The 19,083-nt window shown below is 42.2% G+C and overlaps 1 protein-coding gene and 1 pseudogene across 2 annotated transcripts in view; one reads left to right on the top strand and one right to left on the bottom strand.

The window, feature by feature from the left end:
• TMEM123 (transmembrane protein 123) overlaps positions 1-6,563 on the bottom strand; it is a 46,585-nt gene extending 40,022 nt beyond the window's left edge. The window contains exons 1-2 of the mRNA XM_081062643.1: positions 6,093-6,563; positions 1,112-1,168 (exon numbers count right to left, since the gene is read on the bottom strand). Coding sequence (XP_080918769.1) covers positions 1,112-1,168; positions 6,093-6,192 — 157 coding nt within the window. The 5' untranslated portion in view covers positions 6,193-6,563. The remainder of the gene's footprint in view (positions 1-1,111; positions 1,169-6,092) is intronic.
• LOC308503455 (eukaryotic translation initiation factor 4B-like) overlaps positions 6,208-19,083 on the top strand; it is a 33,766-nt pseudogene continuing 20,890 nt past the window's right edge. Inside the window, exon 1 of the transcript in view lies at positions 6,208-6,623. The product of the transcript in view is annotated as a eukaryotic translation initiation factor 4B-like (transcript). The remainder of the gene's footprint in view (positions 6,624-19,083) is intronic.

Genomic DNA, 19,083 nt, shown 5'->3' on the forward strand with positions numbered 1-19,083 from the left:
ACCCACCTCCACAAAACTAAGCCAACATTCACAATTTTCTGGGTTTTCCCAGAACTCATACAACAGGCTGGTGACTCAGCCTCCTATCTCTAACCCTTAAAATGACTTAAAATGTTAAATGTTCTTGTTTGTAGTTCACATCATAATAAAGTACAGCAGCAGTTCTTGGTCTGAATTGGAAGCATTTTGTTGGGCTCCTAATTACGACTTCAGAATAGAGGCGTACTTTAGGAAAGAAAACACCAGGGCAGTTCCATTATATTATTATACTGCTGTCTTGGAGATACAGAGAACATGCAGGTGCATAGTGGTTAACGAAGTTGCCAGAATCCACGTTTCTGGCCTCCTCTTCCAGAGCCTGATCTACTATGTTTTTGATGTCTCAAAATATAACTTTTAGATTTTAAATACTGTATTTGTTTCCTAATTTCCTTTATGTATATATAATAATGTAACTGAAGTCTGAACCCACCATTGCGTGCCAGCCACAGCGACCTGCCTGTGTTCCTTGGACACAAAAGGCTCACTTTCAGGTTACCTGCCTCAATTATGCCTCTGCCTGGAATGCTTTTCCCTCTGGTATCTGTAGGGCTGTATCCTGTCAGTCAGGTCTCAGCTCAGATGACCCCAGCTCAGAGAGGTCCTCCCTGCCCACCCAATCAGAAGCAGCCCTTCAAGGTTACTCTCTACCACATTCCCATATACCAGGCGTGCCAAAAAAATGTATACTCGTACACATTTTAAGAGATGTTACCTATGCTCAAAGCAGTTCTCCATAATCAGAAGTGTCTGGATGCCGATAGTAACCTCTTTGAGCACCTCTTGTAAATGCAAAACTCAGTATGAATGTGCTTCAAAACTCAGTATGAACTTCTAATATGCTTTCAGTTTTAAACTGTATTCACATCTTTGCTAGACTAAGAAAGGCTGTCCATCCAGTGGACTACCATTAATTGATGGCAGCCCTTGAGGAAGGCTTTAGGGATTCATGGATGAATAACTGATGGTTAAAACAGGTCAGTATACCAGCTTTCATGTATTTTCTTGGCTGATAGTACTTTATGTATCCTAGACAGATGAAAATCCATTTCTTCAACCTTTTTAAACTCACCTGTTGGTTCAATAGCGGGGCTTTCAAGTAGTACAGAAGGATTTCCGCTTGAGGATCCTATAAAAATAAAGAAATACCCTGTGATTAAAGCACATTCAATATTTAACTAAGAACACTGGCAACATATTGTGGTGGTGATATGGGGGAGCGTAGATTATTCCACAGGAAGTTCTACTTTTGCCACTGTTGCTATGAAACATAAAACTGCCCAAACACCACATGATCTCACTTATATGTGGAATCTAAAGAATAGAACAAATGAACAAACTAATCAGAAACAGTTTCAGAGATATAGAGGAAAAACTGAGGGTTGCTAAATGAGAGGGGGTTGGGGATGAGGGAGAAGGTGAGGGGATTAGAAAGCACAGTCGGTAATCACAAGATTGCCATGGGGATACGAAAGACAGTTTGTGGAATATAATCAATAATGTTGTCAAGATTTTATAGGGTATCTGTTGGACACTTGTCTTATTAGAGAGACCACCTCAGGGATGGTGTAGATGCCTGATCACTACACTGTACACCTGAAGCTGAATAATACTGAATGTCAACTATAATTTAATGTATATATATAGTCACAGGAAGTGTAGTACGGCATAAGGAATAGAGACAGTGGAAATGTAATGGCTGTGTGCGATGTCAGAGGGGTAGTAGATGAGTGGAGGAAGGTTATTACTTTGTAAGGAGTGTAAATGTCTAACTGTTACATTGTTTTGTACACCTGAAACTAATAATTAAAAAACCAACACACAAAACTGTCAGTAAATCTGGAACTGTATTACTGTTTTTTTCAAGACAAACACACAGTATTTACTATGTTCCAGCCACTGGCAATTTATACAATAGCTTGACCAAAGTTTTCATTCACGCCCAAGAGGAACAGTGATTGGTGACAGAAAAACTGATTTCTGCTACTATAACTCTGCTCTTCTGAGTGGAGTGGACCATCCCTGCAGGGCCCCTAGGTCTTGTACCACCAACACCCCTAACTTCCCACAATGGAAAGATGAACTTCATACAATGGGGAGAAGATGAATTTACTTTTCATTGCAAACCTTCTCAGTACGCCTCTTAATTTTAATTAGTACCTTACGATTTGGAAAAGGTTTAGATGAATTCTATGCCCCGGTTAAGCAATTTTTCAGTTGGTTTATTCACCTTGGGTCCTTGCATAATGGAAGATTAAAAACGTATACCACATGAGAAGAGAGCAAGTGTATTATCATGTACTTTTCACAAAGATAGCCCTCTCTCACCGTAAAAACAAAAACAAAACATACACACACCTCAGAGTACAAAAAGTAAGCAATAACAACTTTGAAGGATCTATCTTTACTGCATGTGCAAATTTCTTCCTCTTGATGGAACTATAATCCATTTCTCACAAAAGGATCCGATGTGAAGATTAAACTTGAAAAAGATCAAGGTCAGTAGACTATACTATTTAGCAGTAGGTATCAAATAAATGCCAATATTATGAAGAGCTTAGTACATGCTAGGCCTCCTGGGGAGCATGTAACTTGCATTAGCTCATCTAACCTTCCCAGCAATTCTGAGACAGGAATATTGTTTTGCAGTGACAGGAACTGAGCTCCCAGAGAAGGCCACCCAGCTAGTAAGTGGAAAAATCTAGATCTGCACCAGGCTGTTTGATTCCAAAGCCCATACATGTGAGTGCCAAAATGGAACTGTTGATTTTCTACTATAAACCTGCTTCTCCCGGAGTCTTCCCAGTTGTTGCATTACCAGTTTTTCAACCCCTAAACCGAGAGGTCATTCTTTGATTCCTCCTCTTCCTCACTCCACCATCCAATCCATTAGCAAGTGATTTCAATTCCCCCTCGCCCCCACAATAGATCTGGAATCCGTGTACTTATCTCCACACCACGCACCATTATCTTTTGCCTGGACTACCGCAAGAGTCTTCTGTTTTTATATCTCCTTTCTGTTCTCACTCTTATGAGGGATGATTTCCTGGCAACCAATCTTTTATTATTTTTCATTTTTTGCTTGAGAAGACAGAATCTTTCTAGCTTTACTAACTTTTCTTCTTTTTTCAATATTTATTAAGCGCCTGCTGTGGGCAGGCACTATTTCTGTATCCTAAGAGACAAAGAATGTCATGGACAACCCTAAGTACACGGAGTTCATTGTTTTACTTGACAGAAAGACCAAGTCTTCAATTCTATAATGCACTGAGTAGAAAAAAAAAAGAAAGGAAGTTAAATTCACGAAGTGGCATAGACTCACTTAGGAGTAATTTCATTTCCTAATTGGGTACCCATTATGGTGGCTTTGGAAGCCTGGGATTCACTTTAGAAAGTTCCTGTAATGTGGAGTGTCATATTCTCCCCACCCCCAACCAGTCTGAGAACAGTTTAATTATGGCTTGCCTGAGTTTTGACAGATGTAATCAGAAGAGCCAGAAATGACCATCTCTTGGCAACCAATATGAAGTCCTGAACACAGCATTTCTGAAGCCACCTTCATCCTAGCACTTTTTGGTTCAAGAGTCAATAAAGCCTCTTCTTTCCCCAAAGGTTGTTCAAGGTGGGTTTCTGTCACTTGTCACCAAGAGTCTTATATAAGAGCCTCCCTCTTCTTTCCTCTTATGTCTCCTATTGCAGTACCACAATCTATCCTGTTTGCTGGCTTGCTGACTTGTACATAGTCTCCTTCTCCTCCAACTGAGGATATTTACAAAACTATGCAACAGACTGTGAAGGATATTTTTAAAAGAATTTCAACGTTTTTTATCTTCTCCCACAACATTCTGGACAATGGTAGTATTGTGGACTTAAGCATTATCTACGAGAAGAGCTAGCTAGCATCATCTAATGTAGCTTAGTGGCAAAATGGTGAATTAAGAGTTTGGATTCTGGTCTCTGAAATCAAACGTGTATTAGCTGTTTTACTTTGAATACGTTGGGTAATTTCCAAGCCTCAGTTTCCTCATAAAATGGGGACAATACTGTGAGGATCCTATGGGATGTGGTACGGACCTCACTTAGCATATTGTGAGGTACACAGGAAAAGTGCCTAGTGAAAGTCAGCTATGAGTATGTAAGCTCTAGGATGATTGTTAAAAATCGTACTGTTAAAAATCACTGCACTTCATAAAGACACTTTACACAGATTACACACTGTACATGAAGACTAGGACATTTACTGGCTTTTTTGAGAAATCCTCTACAGAACCTTCTTTTTTTACACTAGTTTCAAGGTGACATTATAGTCTGTAGAAATGGATTCCAGCTTATGTTGGTTATACTAGTTCATGAAATAAAGGCTTTTGTATAGTAGAGCATTCATTCCAAGTTTTTAAACAGCACTAACCTCTGGTGAGACATTAAGTAATAAACAGAACAGTCAAACAATAAGTATCAAAATAGGGCCAAAAAAAAAAAAAGTGTTAGAAGGGCAAAAGAAAGAAAAGCAAGGACGCTCAGTTTCTCTAATCAGTAATTCATCAGAGAAACTAAAAGGTTTACTTTCACAAAGTAACAAATAAAAAAATGGAGACCTCTCCCCATAAATATTGGTATAAAATTAGCACTAAGATATACAGAGGGTGCAAAAAAATGTATACACATTTTAAGAAAGGAAAAAACTGTATTAAAATTGTAATACTCAATATGTACCAATAACAAAGGATGAATGTAAGTCATGTGTATACATTTTTTGGCACCCCCAGTATTGTGTCATTCCAGATTGTTCACTTTTACAGTAAAACATTGCATAATATTGAAAATACGATGGACATGATTTACTGATCCTCCTTTTCTTAAATGATCTCAAAATTCCATCTGCGAAGCCAGTTTGTCACATGCACAATTTAGCAAAACAAACATTCATTCAGCAAAACAAACAAAAATTGTTATTGTTTCACCCAGATTATTCTGGCAAAAGCAGGTGTGCCTGAACCATGTAGTTTTGCAAAGGGCTTTCTTTATCACTTGCTGGATAAAACAGAATCTAAGGCTAAATACACAGCAGTTGGATAGAATTTAAATCTATGAAAAACCTGGATCACTTAGAGAATCTTATCCTAGTTTACTACCCAGTGACCCTACTTCTGTAATAGCTCACAGAGAGAAAATGGAATTTAAACCATTTCCAGCTTCCTTCCCTGATTCAAAAAGAACTTTTCAAAAAGTCCCCAAAGGCTCAAGGGCCTAACGGGAAACTCCCTTCCCTCAAGAAGACAAACGTCAAAATCACTTTGTTATGACTTTGACGATGTCGTGGGCTCCTGACGATCGTCAGCTGTGATCTTCCGGCTGCACAGCTGATGCGCGCCTGGGCGGGTTTAAGGCACACACACCAGGGCCAGGAGGCGCCCTTCCACGCGGCTTAAACCTCACCTGCGCAGGGAGGGCAGGGCGCGCGTCCCCAAAGCTCCCAACCAGCTACATTGGCCCCGAAGTCTTCACTTGAAGCATCTGGGCACATTAAGAGTATAAATAACTTGTTTGATGCTACACAATTGGACGACAAAACGCCGGGGAAACTCCTGAAAGGTTCCCCAAAGAACTGGTAGACATATTTCCGCAGGAACCGGTGGACAAATTGTTCAATCCACCTAATCTCGTTTACAAAAGGAAGCTTTAGGTAAACTAACCTCCCAGAAAACATTAACTTCAAGGGAAGGCTGGAACACTAACTTGAGCCCTCCGCTGCAGGCCCGTCCTTCGGGTAACTCAACAGGTTATACGCACTCCTCCAGGCCTGCGAGCGCCGCTTGCGGAAAAACTGGGGGGAACGACCGGACAATTGCCTCTGCAGGCGGCTCCCGGGCAGGTGGGAGACCAGCAGGAGCCTCAGTTTCCCCTAACCCCATCTAGTCACCTTCAGGGTGGCCCCCTGCGTTCGGCCTAAGACACGCAGAACTTTCCTCCCAACCAGATCCCCACTTGGAAACTCCCGCTGGGTAGCGCGCTTTCTCCCGAAACAGGGGTTGGCGACTCTCGCAGCCACTTACCCCCGGAGTCTTCGCTGTCCACTGCGACCTTCAGCAGCGCCAGCACCAGCAGCGCCCCCACGATGAAAAAGGCCAGGCCACCTCGCGCGCCGAGTCCCATTGTTCTGAGCGCAGGATGCGGCGGCCTCGTGGGTCTCCAACCGCGGTGACGGCTGCGCCAGCGAAAGCAGCCCTTCTGCGCACCCAAACCCGCCGGGAGTCCCCTCCGCCGCTCACGCCTCCCCTCCAGCCACCTGCCCCCAATGACCAAATAGGGCGCGGGTGCAGGGCCAGGAGCAGGCGTCGCGCACGAGCCGTGGTGGCAGGACGGGGCGAGGCCGGCACGCGGGGGCGGGGCTTGCGATTCTTGGCGCCGGGGCTCTGCTTCCCTCCTCCCCCTCCGAGGCGCGCCTGCGAGCCCAGAACGCTCGAGCAGTTTCCTTTCTTTTCGGAAATGGCAGTTTTTTTCTCTCGGATAAAAGCGAGCACCAGTGCCTCTCCGGATACTGAGCACGCTGGGCTTTGCTGGGCCCGGAAGGATGTGTTTGAAGAGTAGCTTTAGGAGGGGGGATACGGGAGAGCGTGCAGCTCAGAGTGAGAGGGGAAAGTGGCCGGCGAGGGCAGCAAAACGGGGAGGTGAAGGAGAGAAACTCAGAGTGGTGGGATTCCTTCTAGGGGGTCTGGGGCCATCAGCGCTTTCCTTTGGAGTGACCCAGCCTAAATGGGGGCGGGGTGCTGATGATCGACAAATTCATTTTTTAAGTTCGTCAGTAAAACATCTATAATCTCTGTACCCCAAGTTGTTCCTCATCCTCTTCCACTGGTACCCTGCATCTATGGATAAAGATACATTTTATGCGGAAGGAGATTAGTGGAGCGGGTAGGGATGGAGGGATCAGAAGAGGTGGTAGCATTTCACAAGCAAATATAGTCACCAGGCTGAAGTTGCAGAAATCTAACATAGTCCCTTCTCTCCTTGGTGTCTGCTGTCCCAGTTCAGATGGAATAACCTGTTTTGAATAGTTTTTGGCTAAGTCCCTCTTAAGCCCTTGGAGCCAACTCTACTCACCTGTCTTGACTTGCAATGCTTCTCAAGCCTGCATCTTGTTTCTGCTAAGAATTCTGAAGTGATCTGCAGCAACCCGTGGCTGATACAGGAGAAATACAAAGATCAGGTTGGGGTGACAAACGCTCAGCTAAGGTGGAACAAAAGGATCCAGGGCACTTAAAACTACAGTGAATCTCCCACCTGCAAAGCTCTAAATGGTGCAGATCTTTCACATCTGATCCATATTTTATAACATAAAAGCGATATTGCAGTTAAATTCCCCAAAATATGTCTCTGATCTCAGGTAAGTGTCAATATGGAGATGACATCTCATAGAGATTAACTCGGGCAATCTGTCCCAAACATACAGACTTCCATTTGTTGATTCAACCAAACCTGCAAACACTTCTAGGCATCCACCGTGGGCAAAAATCAAGCACTGCACATTTAGCTTTTGGTTACTCTAATAAGGGAATTTGGTTTAGAAATAAATTGTTGGGTGGACGGGTGGCTCAGTTGGTTAGAGTGCAAGCTCTGGGCAGCAGCGCTGCCGGTTGGATTGCCACATGGGCCAGAGAGCTGCGCCCTCTGCAACTAGAATGAAGTCAATGAGCTGCCGCTCAGCTCCTGGGTGGCCAGATGGCTCAGTTGGTTGGAGTGCAGCCTCTCAACCATAAGGTTGCTGGTTCGACTTGCACAAGTGATGGTAAGCTGCGTCCCCTGCAACTAACAATGGCAACTGGACCTGGAGCTGAGCTGGGTCCTCCACAACGAAGATTGAAAGGACAACAACTTGACTTGGGAAAGTTCCGGAAGTGCACACTGTTCCCCAATAAAGTCATATTCCCCTTCCCCAATAAGATGGTGTCCTACGGGGTATCAGGCAGGGTCTCAGCTCCCGCTCCCCACATAAGAACGCAGGATATGGTGAGGCCAAAAAAGAACACCCAGGGAGCCATAGATGGGGGAGTCATACCACTATATTCTCACTGGCGGCATCTGCCTCTCTGCAATCCACTCTTGCTAGCTCAGCCACCATCTTCTTGCTAGCGCCCATTTTTCTGCTAGCATAGCCACAGCTGTCATATTAAAGGCCAATAGCTCACTGGTTACAGCTGATGGCCAACTAGCCACAGCTGATGGCCATGCAATCATAGTTGATGGCCATTTACTACCTGAGCCAGCACCTTTCCACATGAGGCCGAGAGCCTGGAAACTGCACTCCTTGCTCTGTCCACACAGATGGGCCCGCTGAAAAAAAGAAATAAATTGTCCTGATGACTGCTTACCCCATTGTCCAAGCATTTCACAACCCAGGCTCAACCGGTCTTTCCAGCCTTGGTTTGGCTGGCCAGGACAGCAGTGCTTTCTGGTTCCTAGCATTTGCATTCACTATTCCCTCTTTCTGAAATGCCCTCCTCCTCTTCCATTCTCTTCACCAACCCACAGCTTCCTTTAATGTTCGTGTACATCTACTCGGGAATCTGGAGTGGAATATAAGATGACTACAGAAGAGAAATGAGAAAGTATAGAAGACAAGATGTCTACTTAACAATTTCTCCTGGGACTGACCTTGATGGAGGCGCACTGAGGTCTTCTTTGCTGGTTTCCCTACCTTAGATGTGAGTGGGTATGCCCAGCTTTCCTTTTATAATAATAGCACAGAACTGTGGGTTGGCCATTTTTTCTCTAATCTGAGGATGGGGAAAAGGTCAAGGAACTGTGTCCTTTCTGCCCTCTTAGAAACTCCCATGAAAGGTCTGGACTCACTGGGGAAAGATCTAGTCCCAGTTTTGATTCAGGCTCTGCTCCCATCACTGCCCAACATTTTACTTCGGTGATATGAAAGGTTTAAAGAACAGCATGGAAGCCTTTGGCAGTCTAGTTATCCCCTACTTTTCTAGCCTTGTGTCTAGATCCTTCTCTGTAACCTCACAAGGCTACTGAAAGTTCTGCAAATATGCTAGGACCTTCCATGTCCCTATGTTTTTGCTCCTGCTCTTGCCTTTGTCCAAGATGCCTTCTGATCTCTTCTCCTGGGCAATTTTCACTTATCTCTCAAGATTCCTGTCTTATGTCACTTTCTCCCTAACCATCTGGGCAGATTTCAGTGCTTTGATCCCTCTGCTCATACTTTGATCAGGTTGGTCTGCCTGCTTCTACCCTTTCCCCCTCTAATCTGTTCTTTATACAGCTGCCAGTGTGACCCTTTTAAAAATATAAGTCAGATCGTGCCATTCCGCTGCCACCTTTCCTAGTCCAAAATCATGGCCTGCAAGGGCCTACATGACACGGCCTAGGCTGCTCGTTCAATATTATTTTCTACCCTCTTTCCGCCTTCACTTACTCAGTTCTAGCCTCCTTGTAGTTTTTTAGAAATGCCAAATTGGCTCCTATTCCAGAGACTTTGTGCTTGCTGCTCCCTCACATCATTTAAGTCTCTGCTCATCTTCTCAGAAACGGCTTTCCTGAATACCCTGCCTCACAGCTTTATTTGTCTTTGTAGCATCTAGTGCTGCCCATCATTATGCTTATTCATGTTTATTGTTTGTCTCTCCTACAAGGATATAAGTTCCATAGAAACAAAAGACTAGGTCTGAATGCATATCTCTGGTTTAGCTCCTGTCACATGTTGCTATAGGACAGTGGACATCTATCATGTTTATGGATACCCATCATCTTTTGAATAGCTTTCCTTTATTTAGAACTCAAAGCCCCAGACTCCTTTGCAGTTGGGCTCTAAAATGTGACTGAGGCTCTGCCAATCAGGTTCATTCATGTGAAACTTAAATTCAGGTATAGACAACCAGCGGAAAGAGGCTCCGTATGGAGCTTCCAGTTTTGCTGAGATGAGTAGCAGCAGAGGTGGCTGGCTTTGTTGGCAGCAGTAGCAGCAACAGCAGTTTCTCAGTGGTTGCAAGACTGAGTTGCTCATGCAAAAGTGGCATTTGTAGGGAGCTGCAATGAAGACAGTTTCTTCACTGGACAAGTTCTATAGTGTTTGTTTGTTTGTTTTGCATTATACCTGAGGCTTAGCTTTAGTCACGATTCTCTACACCTTCTAACAATTCTGAGAGCTACCCAGTATCTTTGATACAGGAGAGTTAGCGTGCCCCTGGGTAGACAGGGAGGTCCCTGGTGGAATAAACAAAGACAGTCATATCCTAAAACTTCAAGTTTTGAAATCACTCCTTTGCTCTAGGACATAATGTAACAAGGCCTTGAGGTTAATCATAAAATTCATTTTGGCCTGACAAATGGAGCAGATCTGATAGATAAAAGTGGGTTACTTTGCTAATTCCTCCAGGATGGGCAAGCAGAACAAACCTGGTAGACAAATTTCGCTAGAAGGCACCAGTTCCCTTCTTCAAACAAGTTCCCTTCTTCAAACAGCTCCCCTTCCCCAAGCAGGCGAGGGAAGATATAAAAGTAAGAGCTTTTGCCTCAGTCATGGGGCACCCCCATTCGGGACCCTCTCCTGCTCTGGAGCTGCAACCTCTTCTCCTGCCTCTAATAAACTATCCTCTTTTTAAAACTCTTTGCCTCTCCTGGGTCCGTGTTTCCATTCTTCGGCTTCACGAGACAGGATCCCAGCCCACACTCGGAAACTGCCGGCAGATCCAACATCACCTACATCATCTTCAACATACTCCTTTTCTGCTACAGCAGCAACGGTCAGCTTTTCTCACAACTAAGGCTCCTGACTTCATACAGCTGATTATGTCTTTTCCCCCAGGAGGTTGCAATCTCCATTCGATGATACACCAACTCTTTATTGAGTGCTTACTGTGTGATGGACAATGTCCTCAGAGTTTCCAATCTAGTGGCAAGACAGATACATAGACAGTTACAGTCGAGTATGATAGATGCTAAAATGTGGTAATGGGAAAGCACACATTGAACCAGGTCTATGTCTTCATCTTTGTACCAGAGGGACTAACACACTTTCCTATATGGGAAGAATTTCCTATAAAATTTGGATGGAGATAAACAACAGCAAAACTCTGGTGCTCTTCTTCATTAACGATGTTCTTTTTTCATCCATCCTGTATTTCTCATATTTCTGTGTCTGATTTAGGATAACCTGAGAGTGAACCAGAGGTTGGAACCATCATTAATTAATTAACTAACTAACTAATTCATTCATTCATTCATTCATTCATTCAATCAATAGCCAAAAATTTATTGAGCACATGGCATGCACCAGGCATTATGCTAGGTGCTAGGAAATAGCAGTGAATAACACAGCTCTACCTGCCTCATAAAATGGCAGACCTCCCCCCAGTGAGTGTTTTAAAAGTGAGTTGGTTTCTAGAGAGGAATGGCAGACGCTGCTTCTGTTATGACTGAAACTTACTTATATCCCACAGTAAATTTTTATTCATTTAAAAAGAAAGAGGTGATAGAGGAAGACTCATCTGATTTGATATTCACAGATGATTACCTTCTAGCTGAATAGAAATCAGTCTGTTGGTAAATCAATATTTATTTGCATGAGGAATGAATCCTAATCTGCCTGACTTTGAGATAGGAGGTAGCTGTAAATAAGGCCGTGGGAAGAGTTAAGAGTGTAAATTGGCCTGTGGTCATTCTCCTGTTTCTGCCAATTTCCTGTCAACTTCCATTTTAGCAGATTGACAACATACTAGAAACTGTGATTAAGTCTTCACAATGGAAACTGATTTATTGGGTTTCTTCCTAAACCCTCTTCCATTCTTCTGCTTCCTTTCCCCTACATTTTAGATTCTCTGTTTTTCTTGCACCTCCTTCCCTCTCCTTTTAGTTTTTACTTCTTGTTTCTTCCCCCATAGTATGAGTCTATTCAATTAATCAAAAAAAAATGTACTGGGTATTTATTCTGTAGCAAAAGTAAAAATAAAACAAGCAAAACAAAACAAAACAAAAACAAGTAATAGTAAAGGATAAACAAATAAAGATAAACAGAAAATGAACTCCTACACAATTAGATTTTCCTCTTGAAACAAGGAAGTTAGTGAAGAAAGAGTTCTGGGAGACCAAAGTTTGTAAGGAAAAAGGGTGTGGGAGCTGTGTCTGAATCTGAAGGATTTGGTTGGGAGAGAGGTGATGATGGTGAGTTTTCAGTATGATTTTTAGGCAAGATTATGTTGCATGCCCTATGAGGACAGTAGGAAGGTGAGATGTGAGTTCAGAGGCTTTGGGGGTGAACACAGGGAAGCCCTGTGGGCCTTTCTATTGTTAATTCCCAGATTATTTATCAGCTCCTACTTTGACTCTTTTTGTTTCTTCTCTATAGAAGCTACAAAATTCAGCTAGCTTCCTTTCCTGTTTAAAGTTACTGCCACCTATCCCATCATTTGGTGTTGCTTCTTCAAGCCTTCTAATGAAGTTGGTTGCAAGGCCCCAGGCCATTCTTCCTAGCTGCCTCAGAGCATAAGTACTTTCTATAGAAAGAGTTTAATTGCCAATCATGACAGAGAAATTGACAAAACATAAAGTAGCTATTGTGAGGAAGTTCAAAAAAAAATCTGAAACAGAGTTCTTAGAGTCTTGTTCCTTACTCAGTATTTCCTATCTTTCATCTAGAAAATGGAGTACGGCTTACCATTCATTCATTCAACAAAATTTTGAGCAATTGAAAACACATACACATAAGAAACAACTAGTAGTAAATGTTTTGCTGAGAAACCACAGCAACGTGGTGGAGAACAACTGTGTGGGTACTTTAGCATAACTAGTCAGGGAAGCCCTCCTTAAGAAGGTAACAGTTTAGCTGAGTCCTTAAAAGGAGCCATGCAAAAACGGGGGGGGGGGGGGGGGGGGGGAAGTACAGATATGTACTTCCAAGCTTGGTGTGTTGGGAGAACAGAAAGAAAGCTGGAACTTAGTGAATAAAGGCAGAGAAGTACAAAATGAGGTTTGGGGCTTTGTAGGTGAGGAGTTTGAATTCTAATCTAAGTATGGTTGAAAGCCATTCAAGAGTTGGCAAGTGACATGTTATGATTTATATATTTTAAAAAGATTACAACAGTGGCTATAGAGAGGAACAAGAATAAAAACAGAGAGTCCAGTTTGGAGGCTATTGTATAGTGACTTGAACTAAGGTAGAATTAGCGAAAATAGAAGACGTAAAGGATTTGGGATGTAGATTGAGTGTGGAGTCAATTGGATGTGGTAGTTGAGGGAAAGTGAAATTAAGGTTGACTTCTAGGCTTGCAGCTTTACATCCCATACCCTGGAATACTCACACACACTTTCTAAACTCTGTCCCACTGTCCTGTCATTTTCGAGACTCTTATAGCAGCCTTTATTAAGAATGCATACAGAGATAGCCAAGGTAGAACAAAAAGTTTCAATGATCATCTGTTGGTATCTACATGGACCAAGTGGGTAACTAAGCAATATTGGGTGTTACCTAAGTCTACTGTTGACCAGGAGTAGTGCATTTGGGGTATTACCTGGACTGAGGGAAGAGAGGAAATAAGAAATATGAAGGATGAAACACTTTTTTTGGAAGATCATCATAGTGTTGGGGAAATAGATAGATTCCAAAAAAAGATCCCTCTGTACTAACATAGAAGAGACAGAGAACGTAATTTTAATGTTGGGTAAGCATTATCAGTGATAACATGCATGCAAGATAAGAGAAAAGTGACCATGAAGTCTGGAGATTTTCACACACATTTATACAGAAAAGGAGAAGGGAGATAAATCAAAACTTACCTCCATAAGAGATGAGAGGATGTACATTGTGATTGTCTATTGTACCCATGAGAGACCTCCAGAGTAAGTGTTTATAGTTCCAAGGTCAGAGGGTCCATGACTTTGCTTTGTAAGATCAAAAGATCATTTGTATCAGGGCTATTACGTCCTCAAAGTGACACCCTAAAGAAGAGAAGGTGGATAGGCAGTGACCCTTTTCCTTAAAGAATATTTCATCATTTTAACTTTACAATTTGCCACATAGTTTTTTCCAAAGACTTTTCATGTAGCTCACCCCAAATAAGTAATATATGAGAATTTCATTGTTGAAATGAGAACAAAAGAAAGGACCATATATTATAAGCATTTGTGATTTCTTCCCCCCACCCCTTTTCTCCCCACAGTCCTAACTCCTGTGTCTCCTTCCAAGAGAGGGGTTGAGTGTGCCAACTCCATTCATCACTCATCAGTGAAAATGATGCAGAATCAGAAACTGAGGAGAGGTAAGTTGAGCTGAAGAAATAAGAATGAATGCCAAGATGTTGCAAAGAGCTGTAATTTATTGTCTGGAGGGAAGAAGGAATTGAAGCCAAAGAAAAAGCAAAACCAAGAACCATAAAAATCAAAGTTCAGGGAGAATTTTTGGTGATGATTTTGAGACCGGGGCTTTGAGTCAGTGGTGGATTTGAGACATGAGAGGAACGGGGCCAAGTTGGTTTTAAGAAGTGCTATTATGGATTACAAGTTGAATTCCCTTGAATATTCTTCAGGTAATGGAAGTCAAGATTCCAATGACTTTTAAATTACTGAGCCAATTTCTTAGAATGAGAAGCGCTGCCAAGGCAACCCTGCCTTGGGTTGGTTAACCCTTGTGGAGACCCTGAGGGGTGTAAACCTTGAAGATAACATGAACTCGGTAAAAATCATCCAAAAGTTCTTTACTGAGTGCCTACTGTAGAACTTTATGAGGTGTGGAGGAAGGAATAGTATAACATGTGACCCAGCCATTAAAGCTCTTATATAAACAAAACATTTCCATATGACAGGTAAGTCATAACATACCTCCAAAAGGGATGTCATAAGACTATGTGGGCTGTGAATCTGCAGGAAGGAGCACTAACTGTTGGGCGCTTTCCTAGAACTTAATATCTATTTTCCCTTATTTTATTTTTTAAGTTTGCCTAAAGCTTTAAGATCCTAGCATTCCAATCATGTGTACCAAACAAAAACATCATTCTTAGGAAAAAATAAAGCCTGGGGAAAAAGTACTCAGGATTAATGGTTAGTTTTCTGGTTGATAGTTCTCTAGGTGATCTTATTTTCCTTTTGCTTTCCACTTTTCTGAGTGTCATGCAGGGTGGCAGGCAGAGTCTCTGGTCCCGGTCCCCACATAAGAACTCAGGACCTGGTGAGGCCAAAAAGGAACACCCACGGAGCCATAGGTAGGGGAGTCATACCTCTATGGTCTCACTGGAGGCTGGGTTGGAGGCACAGGAAGGAGGAGCGAGCCACACTGTTCGCAACCCTCACTGTACCGCTTGCAGGTTCAGCCACCATCTTCTTGCTAGCCCCCATTTTCTGCAAGCATAGCCACGGCAGTTATATTAGTGGCCAATGGCTCACTGGTTACAGCTGACGGCCAAGTAATGCAGCTGATGGCCATCCAATCATAGTTAATGGCCATTTACTACCTGAGCCAGCACCTTTCCACGTGAGGACAAGAGCCTGGAAACTGCTCTCTGGGGCTCTATCCCCACACTGAGTTTTCCAGTTTTTCTAAAGTGAATATTTGTTACATTTCAAGGAATTTTTAAAAAGCCCTAATTTTAGAATTGTAAGTCTAATAATGGTTAAAAAGTGTCAATGACTCTTCTACAATTAGTACTAAGCTAAAGACAAGTATGATTTAATATTATCACAGAGCTTAGACTTGAGATAAAAATGAAATAAAATTTTCTCCATGATAGAGAGCAAACTCCAGAACTTATTCAAATTCTTTCTTCCAAATAAATCAAGTGATCTATTTCCAATGGTCTCATCTTTGTGTATATATTGCTACCATTTGCCTGATCATCTGAATTAAATCTTAGTGGAGTTAACCTTGGAAAGAGGGCTGTGTCAGGAGTCAAGATACTTGTTTCTGATATCAGCTTTGCATTTGATTGTCTGGATATATGGTCAAGCTATCTAATCAGTTTTATCCTTGATTTATTTATCCTAAAAAGGGATTTACATGCATTGGTGGTAGGAAAATGGTGCAGCTGGTGTAGACAACAGGTTGGCAATTCCTTAAAAAATTAATTATACAATTAGCATATTACCTAGCAATTCTACTCCTAGATATATATTGAAAATAATAATAATAATAGTAATAATAATAATAATAACAATAGAAACAGACACAAACTGATATTTCTACACTAATGTTCATAGCAACATTATTCACAGTATCCAAAAGGTGGAAACAACCCAAATGTCCATAAATAGGAGAATGGATAAACAAAATGTGGTATACGCATATAAATGGCTCTGTACCCATTTCCACCATGGGGCAGGGGGTCCCCACACCAAGCAATGCTCTGAAACCAGCTGGGTGTCCTGCAATTTAATTCAATTCTGACACTACCTGGAGAATCAGATTCCATAGGTTAAGAGTTCAGTCCTACAAGACAGTTACCCATCCTCTTTCATATGCCAGTTGCAAGCTCTTTATTTTAAGTATTTTTTAGAACTCTATGCTCACAAAATTACTCACACTTATTTGTGTGAGTTACAGAAACCTGAAACCCTATGTGGTAGCATAGAACAGTCATTTCCATGTTGTAAATGAGGTGAAAAAGGAACTAAAAGAAAAATAAATTGAACACTTTTCTTTAATGAAATTGACAATCCAGGCATAGGGCTCTCAGAAACAATTCACCTGATCATGATTTATGCCAGGGGCCACAAATTCAAATGCCACCAGATGGGCAAGTAGCTGAGGTTAATAAGGTCATCTGGGAATAAGACAGTAAGAATCAGAGGGACTGTTTGGAGAGTGTGTACTGCCTGAGGGGGGCAGCTGTTTAATAACTCCAGCTGAGGTAGATGAAAGGCTGGCTGTGGAGGCAGAGCTGGCTGCAGGACAAGAAATTTCCACCCTTCTGATACTTATCACCAGATAAGGTCAGACCCCAAGGTGGGATGGACAGTTGGTGGTCTGGGAGCCGACTAAGATTGGCTGCAACAAGCTAAAACCAACATGGTGACAGATTTCACCTAGCAGAGATCCTAAGATTCATTATAAGAGGTCTGACGGTTAAGCTTGCAAACTTATTGCAATGATGTTGCTAACCTTTTTTGATATCAGAGGGATTATTCATTATGAATTTATACCAACTGGACAAACAATTAACCAAGTTTACTATTTGGAAGTGCTGAAAAGGCTGCACGGAAAAGTTAGATGAAAACAACCTGAACTTTTAGCCAATTCATGGCTCTTGCATCACTGTAATACACCAGCTCACATGGCACTGTCTGTGAAGGAGTTTTTAGCCAATAAACAAATAACTGTATTGGAACACCCTCCCTACTCACCTGATCTGGCCCCCAATGACTTCTTTCTTTACCAGAAGATAAAGAAATATTGAAAGGAAGACATTTTGATGACATTCAGGACATCAAAGGTAATACAACGACAGTTCTGATAGCCATTCCAGAAAAAGAGTTCCAAAATTGCTTTGAAGGGTGGACTAAGTGCTGGCATTGATGCATAACTTCCCAAAGGGAGTACTTCGAAGGTGACCATAGTGATATTCAGCAATAAGGTGTGTATTAAGAGCACTTTTTCTAGGATGAATTTGCAAACTTAATTGTCAGACCTCCTACAGTTCTTACAATTCATTAGCATGGTAAAAGACACAACACTCTCTGCCATTCTTGGAAACAGAATGACCATAGAAGGGCACAAAATGACCAATGGAGGCCTTCCAGGGAATTCCCTCCCTTTCCCAGAAAATCCTTCAATATTCCTCCTGCAAATTTGAATATAGAGCTCCTAATCAAAGGAACAGGCTTAAAACCCAGCATGAGCAGGGCTCTGTCTATGGAATAGCCTGCTTCCTCCTTCTCCTCTGCTTGCATGAACTAATTCTTGCTCGGGCTTTACTTGTATTTCACTTAATGCTTGAATTCTTTCCTGTGCACTCCCAAGAGCCCGCTGGCCAAGTCTCTGGCCCTCCCTGGAAGGAAGCGTCGACTAGCCTTCTGCCATATCCAGCCAATTATTGCAATGATGCAATAATTGCATCATTGGGTCTGGATTGCTACTAGAGAGGATGGATCTGGTTGCTACTATCCTCCTGAATGCCAGGCTGTAAGTCAGAGGTTCCCATGACCCCTTCCTTGGGTTCGATTAATTTGCTAGAGTGGCTCACAGAACTCAGGAAACCCATTTGCTTACTTGATTACTGGTTTATCATGAAAGGATATAACTCAAAAACAGCCAGACAGAAAAGATGCACAGGGCAAGGTATGGGGAAAGGGCACTGGGATTCCATGTCCTCTCAAGGCAAACCACTCTATCCCAATACTAAGTGTTCACCAACTTGGAAGCTCTCCAAACCCTATCCTTTTGGCGTTTTATGGAGGCCTCATTACACAGCCATAATTAATTAAATCGTCAGCCATTGGCCCCTCTGCCCTCCCTGGAGGTCAAGGGGAGGGGACTGAAATTTCCAATCCTCCAATCACACAGTTGGTTCCCCTGGCAACCAGCATCCATCCTGAGGTGACCTACAGGCTTTCCAAAAGTCGCTGTACTAACATAACAAAAGACACCTTTATCTCTCTCACCACTTAGGAAATTCCAGGTTTTAGAAGCTTTTGTGAAGGAAACAGCAATGGAGACCAAATATATATTTCTTATTATAAATCACAATATCACAACATACAATGGAATATTATTCAGCCATAACCAGGAATGAAGTTCTGATACACGCTATGACATGGATGAACCTTGAGAACATTATGCTAAGTAAAATAAGCCAGACACAAAGGGACAAATATTGTTATGATTCCACTTATATGAGATACCTACAATAGGCAAATTCATAAAGACAGAAAATAGATTGGAGGTTGGTAGGGACTGGCAGAGGAAAAAGTGGTTATTGTTTAATAGTTACAGAATTTCTGTTTGAGGTGATGAAAAAATTTTGGAACTAGCCAGTGGTAATAGTTACACAATATTATAAACATAATGCTATCGAAGTGTACACACAAAATTGGTTAAAATGGCAAATTTTT

The sequence above is a fragment of the Rhinolophus hipposideros genome, assembly GCF_964194185.1.
Source record: "Rhinolophus hipposideros genome assembly, chromosome: 10".
In the NCBI taxonomy this organism is placed as follows: domain Eukaryota; kingdom Metazoa; phylum Chordata; class Mammalia; order Chiroptera; family Rhinolophidae; genus Rhinolophus; species Rhinolophus hipposideros.